The following is a 16,274-nucleotide window of genomic DNA, read 5'->3' on the forward strand; positions in this document are numbered from 1 at the left end:
AAAAAATTTTCAATATGTTCATTTCCTACAAGTTTAGTATAGAATGTATAAATGACACTGAAAAATGATGAAGTAGGTGAAAATAAAAGTTAGATATTGGTAAAAATGCAAGAAGAATGTAAATGTTCTGCATTATTTCAAATATTTTTGGTTATTTATAAGAATATCTTGCAAAAATCTTATACAATGTATTAGTAAGTTTGTACCAATAGTCACTTTCAGAGTACTTACCTTTTATGGATTTTTGAGAGAAATTATTTTTTTCCCTAAAATGTGTGGGTTAGTCCTTTTCAAATTTCCACTTTATAAATAAGGGGAAAGAGTGTACATGCTCTCTGGTGGCTGTTTTTGACAAATCTTATCAACTTGACCACTCTTTATATGGGGTCACCACAGGAACATTTGCATAAAATTATCTTAAAACTGGGACAAGAAGATGGTTTTTTAAAGTTCCAACTAGAAACATATAGGGAAACTGGTGGCCATGTGTTTGACTAATCAGAATAATTTGATAAATCTTAGTACAGGGGATCTAAAAGTATCTCTGTGAAGTTATGTCCAAACTGGACCAGCAGTTTTTTGCAAGAAGATCTTTTAATTCCACTACATACATACAGTGAATTTTTACCACACAACCCATCCCATCCTAGCTGCCAAGTTTTTCTGACAACTTGGAATAATTTTAACAATCTCTGGGGAAGGTAAAGTAACCAATGTGCAATCAAGCAGCACTGTTTCAACAAACAAAGGAATATCAAGGCCAAGTTACATCAATTTCCAGCCAGTGGTTTCCAAGATGTTGTTGGAAGAAAATGTTCTCTTTTTTTTTTGGACAGAAAAATGGTTGAGGTGATCAAGATCCAAAACTAATGAATTCTCATTCTTTGAACACACCCCGAAAATTTCCACACATGAAACATAAAATGTGTCTGATTCAGTACGTTGTTACTGATATAGAGGATATTACATGAGTGTCTTTTCATATTGAATTTATTGAATGAGTTGACTAAAATAATAAAATGCGAGCCTCTACCTAGTTTAATAAATTCAATGTGGAAAGTCACAAAATTTAATGTAATATTCTTTTTATCACATGTTAGCTTTTCCTGTCGAAACATCAAAAATACTACTTTCTTTTACTATATAAACAAGTCAATTTGATCAACGTCTCCTATACTATAAACGACATCGAAGTCAAAGCTTAATTACACTAGTGTATTATCATTTTTATGTAATGGCTTAACTACACTCCTGCGACGTCAAATGTGATAAAATGTATTTCAGCACCTTCTTGGAGAATGATCACTTTATGCAGCAGAAAAATGCTTAAACTTGCCACAATATACTAATAATTGGTACCTGGTGTTCAAGATATCTTTTGCGTTTCTCCTCAAGTTCTTTCTTTGTAACTGGGTCAATTGGTGCATTCTGTCCTCTGATATAGGAAGAACTAAAATATGACAAAAACACTTCATCAGAGTATCTTTTATCATTAAAAACTTGTGAGCACTATGAATAAACACTAATGTCTATCTTGCATACTGTAAAACCAGAAATTTTCGCGAGGGTTTAATTTTCGCTATATTCACGAGACACTACATCTCTCGAAAATTAATCCTCGCATAAATTTTCACCATCAGTATAATTCAAATTCAAGTAGGATACCATTTTTACAAATTTCACAAATATTAAACCTCGCGAACGTACTCAAAATTTCAAATTCGCGAAATTTTTAACCCAGCGAAAATATGTGCTTTTACAGTAGGTTATAGCTAGATATGTGAAATACTATCAAGAGCTAGAAGTGGAACTGTTCTTGGCAACACAGATATCTCACAACATAGAGTGAAGGGTTTGAGAACTGACACGGCTATCACCGTGCCTACCCCATAGATACAAACATCATTTTCCAAGGCAATGAATGTGAGAATACACCTTTTCATCGTTAAAAAGCGTGAATGACCAGGTCAATGGAACAAATAATAACCTAAAAATCGCAAAGCTGTTAACTCATCCACTTTGGTCGGCATAACAGTTCATAATTTCAGTCAAAACCAATATTTAATGAGATTCAGACATAATTGTAACTGCATTTGTTTAACCTTTAGCATGCTAGATAAATTGTCGTCTGCTGGAAATGTCGTCTGCTAAAATTGTAAAGTTCATTCAATTGCTCCAAAATTGGAAGAAATATTGTCAGAGTAGCAAACAGCTAGGAACCTGATCAGACGCCGATTTAATCGGCGTCTGATCTGGTTCCAAGCTGTTTGCAAAGGCTGTTAAATTCGCCTGCAGCAGGCTAAGGGTTAATTATACTGAATAATCTTATGAACTGATGCATAAATGAAATACTTGAAAATTAATCCACTACCATTATAAATGATTTCACACTTCATCTGAACTAGAACTTTTCATGCAATAAAAATCATGCTATATACACTGATATACAAACCCCAACAGTTCACTGTCAAATGACTGAGGCAATTTACAAAAGTTACCTTTGACCTTCATGTGTGACCTTGACATAGATCTGAATATTTCCATGTCTTCAATATTTCTGCAGTTTCAACAAAGTACCTTCTGTGATTTAAAAGGGACATAACATTATTGAATTTTTATCTGGTGACATTAATGACTTTGAAAAATGAAACTAAACTAACACAGACATTTTCAAATCTGCTTTCAAACGGTTTTCAAACTGTTTTACAACATTTCAAGTATATTTGTTTTAAAATGATATAATGGAGTGCATGAATCATAGAAATGATGAAAAGTATGAGAAATGATTTTAACAAAGTGTCATAACCTCAAAATGATTATCCTAATGAATAGGTCATGTATGAAACATATATTGCTACTGTGAAAACACCGTATAATGAAAAGTATATATACTTATCCACTTGGTCTCCCTCGGGGGCACTCTGTACACGAGCAGTCTCCAGCAAAGCACCAACATGATCTGTACTCGTGTTTAATTTATCTCCCAGCCCAGTTTCCCTTGGCTGCTCTGGGAACGGCATAGGGCGATGTGACTGGCCAAATTTATCTGCCCAAGTGTCCTCTGTTTTTGTTTCTTTCTGTTTCGTCTCCATCTGACGTTTTTCTTCAATCTGCCGCTCTGTAATATAACATCACAGAATGTGCACTCAATATACTAGCAGACTGCCTACGATTCAAATACAGAATCACTAGCACATTCAAAATTCCACATAATGCTGGATGACACGCTAACACTGATTTTAGATTAACCAAATAATTATTGAAATTACCACCATCTTCGCTTCAAAGTTCAAAGACTGTACAATAAAAAGATTGTTCTGCTGTCTTATCTGAACGCCCACCAGAAAGTCTTGAAGCAGAAAACTTAACACAGACTTATTTAGTTTCACCGTGTCACAAACTTATAATGACTCGAGATTTTCTTGCTTTTCAAAAGTTAAAGAATGATACCCTCCTACATTTTCTTGCTTCACAAACACCAAAGATATACGTATGTAAATTATTTCAGGCACAGGAATGCATCTGGGTAGAGTCAACAATCTAACTGTGAGAAAGAAGTGATTTGGCTGTGGTTTTTTCATTCAGCAGCAAAACACTAAGATAACTATGCTGCATAATCTTTTGATACAATGACAGAAGAAAATCTTACCTAGGTCTGCCAGCCACTGCTTTCTTTCTCTTTCTTTAGCACTTGTAAGTTTATCATAATCAGGGGCAGCTTGCTGAAACACAATTATAGACTCCTTTAACAAAGGCTAGTAATGCAGATGTAGTAATGTACAGATTATGATAAACATAGGGTGGTAGCATAATGTTCCATTGTGATAAAACATTTTGATGAATCAATGTTAAATCTAAATCAATTACTTACCCCTAACACAAATGAACTCCTCATGGTTATAGGAATGTTTTTATCTAGATCTGGTTGAGGTGCTTGAGGTGGCGGAGACTTTCCTCGTGCTGGTCTCCTCTTCTCCTGAGGTCTGGTACTCAGCTCTTTCTGTTTCCCGGTCTCTGTTGATGGTTCCTCTTCTGGTATAGCATCACTATGCATCTGGTCCTATATAGAAAATGCTTAACTTCATTATCATAAAAACGTGTACCTTGTATAGTACATCATTTTACTATGCATCTGGTCCTATATAGAAAATGCTTAACTTCATTATCATAAAAACATGTACCTTGTATAGTACATCATTTTACTATGCATCTGGTCCTATATAGAAAATGCTTAACTTCATTATCATAAAAACATGTACCTTGTATAGTACATCATTTTACTATGCATCTGGTCCTATATAGAACATGCTTAACTTCATTATCATAACAAGAGCTGTCCGTAAGACAGCCAAGCTCGACTATTCGAAATATTGTCCCAGAAGCAGGAAAATATTACTCAAAAAGGTTAAATATCAAAAGAGTTTTAAGTTCAAAAGGGGGCATAATTTGACCAAAATGCATATCAGTTATGGGACTTGCTGCTATCAACTAGTTTTATAACCCCGAAGGCACATGTGAAGCTTCAATTCAATATCTGCATTAGTTTTGGAGATAGAAACTCCCATGTAAAACTTTAACCAGAATTTTCAAAGTCCAAAAGGGGGCATAATTTGCCCAAAATACATGCCAGAGTTATGGGACTTGACCCAGTGAGGTTGGTAATTGATCTAGAAAAAGAAAAAACAAGTTTCAAATCTATATGCCTTTTAGTAATTGCTGTATGTACTTGCACACAAAATTTTAACCAGGATTTTCTAAGTCCAAAAAGGGGAATAATTTGCTCAAAATACATGTCAGAGTTATGGGACTTGATTCAGTGAGGTTAGTAATTGATCTAGAAAAAGAAAAAATAAGTTTCAAATCTATATGCCTTTTAGTAATAGCTATATGTACTTGCATGCAAAACTTTAACCAGAATTTGCTAAGTCCAAAAGGGGGCATAATTTGGCAAAAATGGAAGTCAGAGTTATGGGACTTGATGCTATCAACTAGTTTTATAACCCCGAAAACACATGTGAAGTTTCAAATCAATATCTGCATTAGTTTTGGAGATAGTAACTTGCATGTAAAACTTTAACCAAAATTTTCTAAATCTAAAAGGGGGCATAATTTGCTCAAAATACATGTCAGAGTTATGGGACTTGACCCAGTGAGGTTGTAATTGATCTAGAAAAAGAAATCAAAGGCCTGAATGGCCTGAGTCGGCTAATGATTGATGTACTGACAGTATAGTCTACCAGTTTCAGTTTGTTTCTAGTTTTTTTTCTTAAAATTTCATAACACAGCTCGATATTTACCCAAAATATTATATCCGGATACGATTACACTTTTCTCCAGTTTGAACAATATATTTTACAAATTGTGATGATACGAAGACATTTAGCAGCAATTGGCAGTATCTGACATTGAAGTTTACGGTTAAATTACCTCTTATTTAAATCTTTTCATAAAAAAGTTGTTTCTTTTCGCCAAACATAGACGATCTACTTTCGATTTCAAAAACTACAAGAAAATACAATTTAATGTTTCGCCGATTTGTTTATTTCTCGAAAAATAAGAATTAAAATCATTTTTAATATCAATAGTAACTAAACAAACCAGTAAGAGCTTCTTCTTCCGATAATTTATCCGTTTACTGACTGCAAAATTCAACCCACGCAAAGTTTATAGAAATCATACGATGCGTGTTTACGTTCAATGTGGGAGAATTAAGGCTGATCGGCTATGTTACCTAACGCATCCAGACGATTCAGATTTTGTTTTTAAAAAAGCATTGTGTGCGTTTCTGTAATTTTATATACGTTTTTATACGCTTAGAAATTATTAGACATGCGTATTTGCATTATTTCTATACGTAATTTACGCTAATACGCATCTTATCTGGAGCCCTGCTGGAACTATTTTTTGTCTTTCGCTGGATGTTACCCAAGCTTTGTAAGCCTGCGCAATTCTTAAAATGCACATTTATGCTTAATGAGTTACATTCGAGAATTGCACAATTACAGGTCATAAATATGACAGATTACATCGTATACTGGTCATAGCAAAGGGAATTGACACAACTTAACTTATTCATGCAGTGAACTGTTTGAAATTTGAGAAATCTAATGGAACTACATCCCTTCACATGTTATTCGGTCCGTTTAGAGAATCGTTGGATAGCAAGGACTCGTCAAAAGGCTTTCAGCCTTTAGCCGACTCAAAAATAAGTTTCAAATCTATATGCCTTTTAGAAATAGCTGTATGTACTTGCACGCAAAACTTTAACCAGAATTTTCTTAGTCCAAAAGGGGGGCATAATTTGGCCAAAATGAAGGTCAGAGTTATGGGACTTGCTTCTATCAACTAGTTTTATAACCCCGAAGACACATGTGAAGCTTCAAATCAACATCTGCATTAGTTTTGGAGATAGTAACTTGCATGTAAAACTTTAACCAAAATTTTCTAAGTCCAAAAGGGGGTATAATTTGCTCAAAATACATGTCAGAGTTATGGGACTTGACCCAGAGAGGTTGGTAATTGACCTAGAAAAAGAAAAAATAAGTTTCAAAGCTATATGCCTTTAATTGATGGCTGTATGTACTTGCATGCAAAAACTTAACCAAGGTGTGACGCTGATGCCGACGCCAGGGTGAGTAGAATAGCTAGACTATTCTTCGAATAGTCGAGCTAAAAACGTGTACCTTGTATAGTACATGTACATCATTTTACTATGCATCTGGTCCTATATAGAAAACACTTAACTTCATTATCAAACAAACATGTACCTTGTATAGTACATCATTTTACTATGCATCTGGTCCTATATAGAAAACACTTAATTCAGTATCGTACAAACATGTACCTTGTATAGTAAATCATTTTAATCAGTCCAAAATAGGGAGAACAATTTGTATATTACAATGTGTCTTAACTTTGTTAAACCCATAACTTGGAAACATTTTTTTACTCCTTCATCTTACTTGAATATAGCCCTACATACAATATCATGGGAAGCATATGTGAAATACAGGTGCAATTTCTGAGCAGGAAACTTATTGCTTGTTGTTGAAAATTTTTACTTAATGCTACAGTTCAAGGCCTTGAACTCTTCCTTAAAGGAAGACTTTTTTTAACAAACTCATTAGGCCAATGTGACCTTGAACAAGTATCATCAGGTGATCATTAGGCCAATGTGACCTTGAACAAGTATCATCAGGTGATCATTAGGTCAATGTGACCTTGAACAAGTATCATCAGGTGATCATTAGGCCAATGTGACCTTGAACAAGTATCATCAGGTGATCATTAGGCCAATGTGACCTTGAACAAGTATCATCAGGTGATCATTAGGCCAATGTGACCTTGAACAAGCATCATCAGGACTGATCATTAGGTCAATGTGACCTTGAACAAGTATCATCAGGTGATCATTAGGCCAATGTGACCTTGAACAAGTATCACCAGGACTGATCATTAGGCCAATGTGACCTTGAACAAGTATCATCAGGACTGATCATTAGGCCAATGTGACCTTGAACAAGCATCATCAGGACTGATCATTAGGTCAATGTGACCTTGAACAAGTATCGAACAAGTATCATCAGGTGATCATTAGGCCAATGTGACCTTGAACAAGTATCATCAGGACTGATCATTAGGCCAATGTGACCTTGAACAAGTATCATCAGGACTAATCATTAGGCCAATGTGACCTTGAACAAGTATCATCAGGACTGATCATTAGGCCAATGTGACCTTGAACAAGTATCATCAGGACTGATCATTAGGCCAATGTGACCTTGAACAAGTATCATCAGGACTGATCATTAGGCCAATGTGACCTTGAACAAGTATCATCAGGACTGATCATTAGGCCAATGTGACCTTGAACAAGTATCATCAGGTGATCATTAGGCCAATGTGACCTTGAACAAGTATCATCAGGTGATCATTAGGCCAATGTGACCTTGAACAAGTATCATCAGGTGATCATTAGGCCAATGTGACCTTGAACAAGTATCATCAGGTGATCATTAGGCCAATGTGACCTTGAACAAGTATCATCAGGTGATCATTAGGCCAATATGACCTTGAACAAGTATCATCAGGTAATCATTAGGCCAATATGACCTTGAACAAGTATCATCAGGTAATCATTAGGTCAATGTGACCTTGAACAAGTATCGAACAAGTATCATCAGGTGATCATTAGGCCAATGTGACCTTGAACAAGTATCATCAGGACTGATCATTAGGCCAATGTGACCTTGAACAAGTATCATCAGGACTGATCATTAGGCCAATGTGACCTTGAACAAGTATCATCAGGACTGAACATGAGGCCAATGTGACCTTGAACAAGTATCATCAGGACTGATCATTAGGCCAATGTGACCTTGAACAAGTATCATCAGGACTGATCATTAGGCCAATGTGACCTTGAACAAGTATCATCAGGACTGATCATTAGGCCAATGTGACCTTGAACAAGTATCATCAGGACTGATCATTAGGTCAATGTGACCTTGAACAAGTATCATCAGGTGATCATTAGGCCAATGTGACCTTGAACAAGTATCATCAGGTGATCATTAGGCCAATGTGACCTTGAACAAGTATCATCAGGTGATCATTAGGCCAATGTGACCTTGAACAAGTATCATCAGGTGATCATTAGGCCAATGTGACCTTGAACAAGTATCATCAGGTGATCATTAGGCCAATGTGACCTTGAACAAGTATCATCAGGTGATCATTAGGCCAATATGACCTTGAACAAGTATCATCAGGTAATCATTAGGTCAATGTGACCTTGAACAAGTATCGAACAAGTATCATCAGGTGATCATTAGGCCAATGTGACCTTGAACAAGTATCATCAGGACTGATCATTAGGCCAATGTGACCTTGAACAAGTATCATCAGGACTGATCATTAGGCCAATGTGACCTTGAACAAGTATCATCAGGACCATTAGACCAATGTGACCTTGAACAAGTATCATCAGGACTGATCATTAGGCCAATGTGACCTTGAACAAGTATCATCAGGACTGATCATTAGGCCAATGTGACCTTGAACAAGTATCATCAGGACTGATCATGAGGCCAATGTGACCTTGAACAAATATCATCAGGACTGAACATGAGGCCAATGTGACCTTGAACAAGTATCATCAGGACTGATCATGAGGCCAATGTGACCTTGAACAAGTATCACCAGGACTGATCATTAGGCCAATGTGACCTTGAACAAGTATCATCAGGTGATCATTTGAATGATGTGAATTCACAAGTTTTATAATTGTTACTTAGTCTTATGGACATGATGGCCAAAAGCCACTCACCCACCATGTACCATTACTCTTTATAACTTGAGATCAAACTTACTGTTTGATCCAGCTTTTCAATAACAATTATTTGATTTCTCTTTACATATACACACATCATCCTAAAAACCTCCGAATGAGGTAATAGAAAGTTTTAAATTTTCAAAATATGTTGATTAGTTTATGAATTAATTATAAAAAACAAGAGGGCCCTGAAGGCGATATGTCGCTCACCTGTCTAAATTTTACCTCAGATAACCTAGTTGCTAATCTGGCCTAGATTTTACAGAGACAAACATTTTGACCAAGTTTTATATAAATCAAGTACTAGATCATTATCCATTTTTTTCAATGATTTGACCTACTGACATAGTTTTTGACCTCAGGTACCCTACTTTTGAACTTGACCTAGAATTCATAGAGACAAATAATCTGACAAAAGATTTATGATCATCAAGGTAAAAAAGTGGCCTCTTAAGTTTTAACAAAGTTTTTCTATGATTTTATCCTAGATTTTAAACAGACAAACCTTCCTACAAAGTCTTATGAAGATCAGGTAGAAAATGTGATTGTTAACAATCTCTTTCTATGATCTGATCTGGTGATCTAGTTTTTTACCATGATAATCCAGTTTCAAACCTGACCTAGATTTCATAGAGACAAACATTCTGACAAAGTTTTACCAAGATCAAGTAGAAAATATGGCCTCTAGAGTGTTAACAATGTTTTCCTATGATTTGACCTAATTTAGTAATTATCTTGATTAAGATTTTGGGTAATCCAGTTTAGAAGCTGACCTATATTTCATACAGACAAACACCCTGACAAATTCTTATGAACATCAAATACAAAATGTGATCTCTACAGTGTTAATAAAGTATTTCTATGATTTGACCTAGTGACCTAGTTTTTGATCTCAGGGTAATCCAACTTTCAACTTAACTTATATTTAAGAAATAATATATCTCATCCAGTGATCTGTTGTTGAATAAAATCATTGCTTGGAGTTCAGATGCAAAGGAATTATATCACGAGAGCGAAGCCCAAGTGATATAATAATACGCATCTGAACGACAAACAATGATTTTATTCAAAAGCAAATCACTGGACGATATATATTATTTCCTAAATATAAGTTAAGTTATATAGATATATTATTTCGATTCTAACACATTACCAAGGATTTTTAAGTACGTCCTTGACAACGTCCGTCAAATATTTGCCTGTTTTTTGTTGGTTTCTTTTTCAACGCGCCGCTATGCCGTAATAATTATGATGTCAGAATAGTGAATTGTTGTAAAATAACACACAACTTTTAGTCTTCTTTGTTTAATAGGAAAATGAATCAAGTCATGTTAGAATAACTTATCTTCTATTTCAAGGAGATAAAGATTCTGATAAAGCTTTATGATAATCAAGTAGGAAATTTGGCTTCTATAGTGTTAACAAGTTTTTTTCTATGTTTTGACCTAGTGACCTAGTTTAAGACCTTAGGTAACCAAGCTTCAAACTAGACCTAGATTTCATATAGAAAAACGTTCTGACAATGTGTTATGAAGATGAGGTAGAAAAAGGTGGCCTCTAGAGTTAACAAGGTTTTCCTATTAATTAACCTAGTGACCTAGTTTTTGTCTCAAGATGACCTAGTAACGAACTCATACGAGATTTTATTAACCAAGTTTAATTAAAATTTGGCTAAAATTGACCTCTAGAGTGTTCACAGTTAAATTGTTGATGATGGACAACAAGACGCCAGACGACGGACACAGGTTTATCACAATAGCTCATCTTGCACACTTTGTGCTCAGGAGAGCTAAAAAAAATTGATGGGATAGTTTCCAATGAAAATTTCAGTCATTACTGACACAAAAAAAATATATATAAAAAACAATTTTGACTTAAGTTTCCATGCAAAAATTTTGTAAAATTTCTACAAAAATATATTTTCAAATCTGTTCTTGCAATTTTGTAAAACTGAAATTTTGGCCAAAGTTTACAATGGGAAAAATACATTTTTCGCCATAATACTGAGATTAACTAGACCTATCACTGGAGGTGATGAATGTACCCCCCACACGCACTGACACAGTACATTGCAATTTGATGCACACAAGACTGCATAATTATGTGGACTGTAAGTATAAAGCCTCTATGTATATAGTATAGTAACAAAAAACAAAGTCCCATAACTCTGCAGAATATTTATCTAAAAAAAAACGTAACATGCACCATGCACAAGTAGGGTTGGTACTGATCACTTGTGTGAAGTTTCATTAAATTGTATGCAAGGGTTCGGGAGATTAGGCGCCCACAAGATTGCATATGCAGACTGTATATATATAGTATATTAACAAAAAACAAAGTCCCATAACTGTGCAGAATTTTCTTCTAAAAGAACCTAACATGCACCATGCACAACTAGGGTTACTATTGATCATTTGTGTTAAGTTTCATTAAATTGTGTGCATGGGTTCAGGAAATTAGGCACGCACAAGATTGCATATCCAGACTGTATGTATATAATATAGTAACAAAAATCAAAGTCCCGTAACTCTGCAAAAATTTTTTCTGACGGAACCTAATGTGCACCATGCACAACTACTGTTGTTACTGATCACTTGTGTGAAGTTTCATTCAATTGTGTGAAGGGGATGAGGAGAGTTGGTGCGCACAAGATTGTGTCTATATATATAGTATAGTAACAAAAAACAAAGCCCCATAACTCTGCAAAAAAAATTTCTGAAAGAATCTAACATGCTTCATGCACAACTACTGCTGTTATTGATGACTTTTGTGAAGCTTCATTAAATTGTGTCAAGGAGATGAGGAGAGTTGGTGCGCACAAGATTGCATATGCAGACTGTATGTATATAGTATAGTAACAAAAATCAAAGTCCCATAACTCTGCAATTTTTTTTTCTAAAAGAACCTAACATGCCCCATGCACAACTACTGTTGTTACTGATCACTTGAAGTTGCATTAAATTGTGCAAGGGGATAAGGAGAGTTGGTGTACACAAGATTGTATCTATGTATATAGTATAGTAACAAAAAACAAAGTCCCAAAACTGCAAAAAAATTTCTGAAAGAAACTAACATGCATCATGCACAACTGCTGTTGTAACTGATGACTTTTGTGAAGTTTAATTCAATTGTGTCAAGGGGATGAGGAGAGTTGGTGTGCACAAGATTGTTTCTACGGACGGACAGACAGACAACCTGAAACCAGTATACCCCCCCTTACAACTTTGTTGTCGGAGGGTACAATAATATATTTCAACAAGAGCATCGCCTGCGGGTGCCATTGCTTGTCTGCAGGTGATGGACAATATGTAAGAAAAGAGTTATGGTTCCTGGCCTTTTTACTCATCTTAACTGATGACACAAGAAACGCGGCAATGCCACGAAACCAGGTTTTCAACACTTTTCATAAGAATAAACAAGAGTGCCAGAATGTCACAATATATGCCCGTCACAGCAAATTTCTTTACTCTAGCACCTGTATTTGCAGATGTAATTTTAATTTTGTGGTTGTTTAGTAATCATTGTAATTCTTTTGTTTTTCTAAGTCCACAAAAAAACTCCTTACCAGGTAGAGATACCTTAAAATACACACTAAAATTAGAAAGTAACAACTATGTTGTACCACAGAAAAGTGGTCTTGGTTTTTCCCTAAGGTGAATTATAAAAAAGTTACAATATAAGTTATTTATAGTAACAACTAAGGGAAGTTAATCTTAAAAAAAAAATACAAAAAAAAAAATTGTAAGTCCACATAGAAATCCTTACCAGGTAGAGATTGGTCAAAATACACCTCAAAATTGGATGTTACATGCATGTTGTACTACAGAAAAGTGGTCTCGATTTTTCCCTACGTCTAGTAATGAAAAAGCTACGATATAAGCTATTTATAGTAACAACAAAGGGAAGTAATTCTAAAGAAGGGAACTGCGCAAGACACTTCGTCTCATGATGGTGTATAATTGTGCCAAGTTACATCAAAATCCCTCTATGCATGAAGATATGCTCCGGACAAAGTTTTCATTCTTGTATCCTTTGACCTCTAAGTGTGACCTTGACCTTAGACCTAGTGACCTGGTTCTTGCGCATGACACTCCGTCTCATGATGGTGAACAATTGTGCCAACTTTCATCAAAATCCCTCCATGCATGTAGAAGATATGCTAATCCTAACCCTAACCTAACCCTATTTTTAGTAGCAATGACCTTGACCTTGATCCCAGAAACCCCAAAATCAATCCAAAGCTACAACTTTATATAAGTTTTCTATACACCAAGTTTCATCATGATAGCTCATTCATAAGTTAAGTTATTGACCGGAAACCCTTTTTCTATTTTAAGTAACAGTGACCTTGACCTTGACCCCAGAAACCCCAAAATCAATCCCAGCCTTTGTCTTGATATAAGCTACATACATACCAAGTTTTATTCAAATATCTTTACCGAAACAAAAGTTATTGACCAGAAACCCTTTTTCTATTTTAAGTAACAGTGACCTTGACCTTGACCCCAGAAACCCCAAAATCAATCCCAGCCTTTGTCTTGATATAAGCTACATACATATCAAGGTTTATTTAAATATCTTTACCAAACAAAAGTTATTGACCGGAAACACCAGTTTGACGCCGCCGCCCGCCCGCCCGACCGACATCTACCCCAATCTAATAACTCAGGTTTTCAAAAAAATGTATGAAGTTTCAAAGCTGTAGTAAGTATTCGAGAAAAGTGAACTTAAACAAAAAACAAGAGCAAAATACTGATTTTCTAAGTTAAAAAGGCCCATAATTCTGACAAAATGCAAGAGTAGTTATGGTTCTTGACCCATATATTAATCTAATGATAATAAACATAGTTTCAAAGCAATAGCTCTTATAGAATTCAAGAAAGTGGACATAAATAAAAGAAATTCAAATTTTCTAAGTAGTACATAAAGGGCCATAATTCAGACAAAATGCAAATCAGACTTATGGCTCTTGGCCTATGTACTCATCTGATGATGATAAACAAGTCTGCAAAGTTTCAAAGCTAGTGTTCTTATAGTATTCAAGTGAAGTGGACCTAAACAAAAATTTTAACCAAGAAATTCAAATTTTCTAAGTACAAAAAGGGTCATAATTCTGATAAAATGCAGGTCAGTTATGGTTCTTGGGCTACTTACTCATCTGATAAACAAGTGTGCAAAGCTCCAAAGCTGTAGCTCTTATAGTTTTTGGGAAAAAGTGGACCTAAACAAAAATTTTAACCAAGAAAATAAAATTTTCTAAGTACAAGAAGGGCCATAATTCAGGCAAAATGCAAATCAGAGTTATGGTTCTTGGCCTACATAGACATCTAATGATGATAAACCAGACTGCAAAGTTACAAAGCTGTAGCTCTTATAGTTTCTAAGGAAAGATGGACCAAAACAAAAATTTTAACCAACACCGACGCCAACGATCAAGTGACAACAATACCTCGTAGATTTTTTCAATAATCAGACAAGCTAAAAATTCAAAACAATCCTAATTCCACCTTTAAAGACTTTTAGAATGATGTATTGTTCATATCTTGGTCTTGCAAAACAAACACACAATTCAGAAAAAATCCTAATACAGATTAGGTGGGTCAAACAGCTGGTACACCATACTTAAACAGATCTTGGTTGAAAAAAATCAAGGGTGATGTCAATCAAGTCATTCATAGTAACTTTCTTATCACTTTGTATTGGTTACACCAAGTCAAAAGATATAAGAACTGATTTGAAGACTAAAAACTGTAGCATCATTAAAGTTTGAAGTTGTGATTGGATGCAACATAACACTGTTTTCATGCACAGAGAATGCTTATGTCCAAAGGATCTTTTTTACAGATTGAAAAAACAATTTTAATATCCATCCATGCATAAGGACACAAGAAGTTTCCTGAAGATCCAGTCAAATTGAGATTTCTAGCATAAATAATCTTTTTCTATGATCTGACATATTGACCTAATATTCATGTTCAAAACTAACAAAGATTTCATTAAGGCAAACATTCTGACCAAGTTTCATATAGATAAGGTAGAAAATGGGGCCAATGGGTTAATAATTATGGTTTTCTATGATTCAATATATTAACCTAAGTTTGACTGGTAATTACCCAGTTTCAAACTTATCCTTGATTTGACATTTAACCAAGTTTCATGTAAAACAGGTGAAGTATGTGGCCCCTGGAGCATTAACGATGTTTTTCTATGATTTGACCTAGTAACCCAGTTTGACCCCAGCAATCTCAGTTCCAAATTTGACATTAAATACAAAAGATACCCAAACTGACTAACTTTCAAACTGATTAAGGTTGAAATGTAGCTCATGATCTGACAAAGTGAGCTACTTTTTGACCAAAGATGACCCAGAGTGCAATCTATGTTAGATTTCTTTAAGGCAAACATTCTGACCAGGTTTAATGTAGACTGGGTAAAAAATTGGGCCTTTCTAGTGTCCACAAGGTGCTTCTATGATTTGACAGTTTTTGACCACAGATGACCCTGTAACTAGTATATCCAATATCCAAAGAGTCAAACATTCTGATCAAGTATCATGAAGATGGGGCCAAAATAGTGACCTCTAGATCAAGTATCATGAAGATGGGGCCAAAATAGTGACCTCTTGATCAAGTATCATGAAGATGGGGCCAAAATAGTGACCTCTAGATCAAGTATCATGAAGATGGGGCCAAAATAGTGACCTCTAGATCAAGTATCATGAAGATGGGGCCAAAATAGTGACCTCTTGATTAAGTATCATGACGATGGGGCCAAAATAATGACCTCTAGATCAAGAATCATGACGATGGGGCCAAAATAGTGACATCTTGATCAAGTATCATGAAGATGGGGCCAAAATAGTGACTCTAGATAAAGTATCATGAAGATGGGGCCAAAATAGTGACCTCTAGATCAAGTATCATGAAGATGGGACCAAAAT

The 16,274-nt window shown here is 35.2% G+C and overlaps 1 protein-coding gene across 9 annotated transcripts in view; it reads right to left on the reverse strand.

The window, feature by feature from the left end:
- Positions 1 to 16,274, reverse strand: part of LOC123530002 (trichohyalin-like) — a 60,912-nt gene that overhangs the window by 19,448 nt on the left and 25,190 nt on the right. For all 9 annotated transcript variants that reach the window (XM_045310675.2, XM_045310681.2, XM_045310679.2 and 6 more), the window contains 4 exons: positions 3,872 to 4,060; positions 3,650 to 3,722; positions 2,893 to 3,118; positions 1,360 to 1,450 (listed from right to left, as the gene is read on the reverse strand). In XM_045310675.2, coding sequence (XP_045166610.2) covers positions 1,360 to 1,450; positions 2,893 to 3,118; positions 3,650 to 3,722; positions 3,872 to 4,060 — 579 coding nt within the window. The remainder of the gene's footprint in view (positions 1 to 1,359; positions 1,451 to 2,892; positions 3,119 to 3,649; positions 3,723 to 3,871; positions 4,061 to 16,274) is intronic.

Source organism: Mercenaria mercenaria, chromosome 13 (assembly GCF_021730395.1).
Source record: "Mercenaria mercenaria strain notata chromosome 13, MADL_Memer_1, whole genome shotgun sequence".
NCBI classification, from domain to species: domain Eukaryota; kingdom Metazoa; phylum Mollusca; class Bivalvia; order Venerida; family Veneridae; genus Mercenaria; species Mercenaria mercenaria.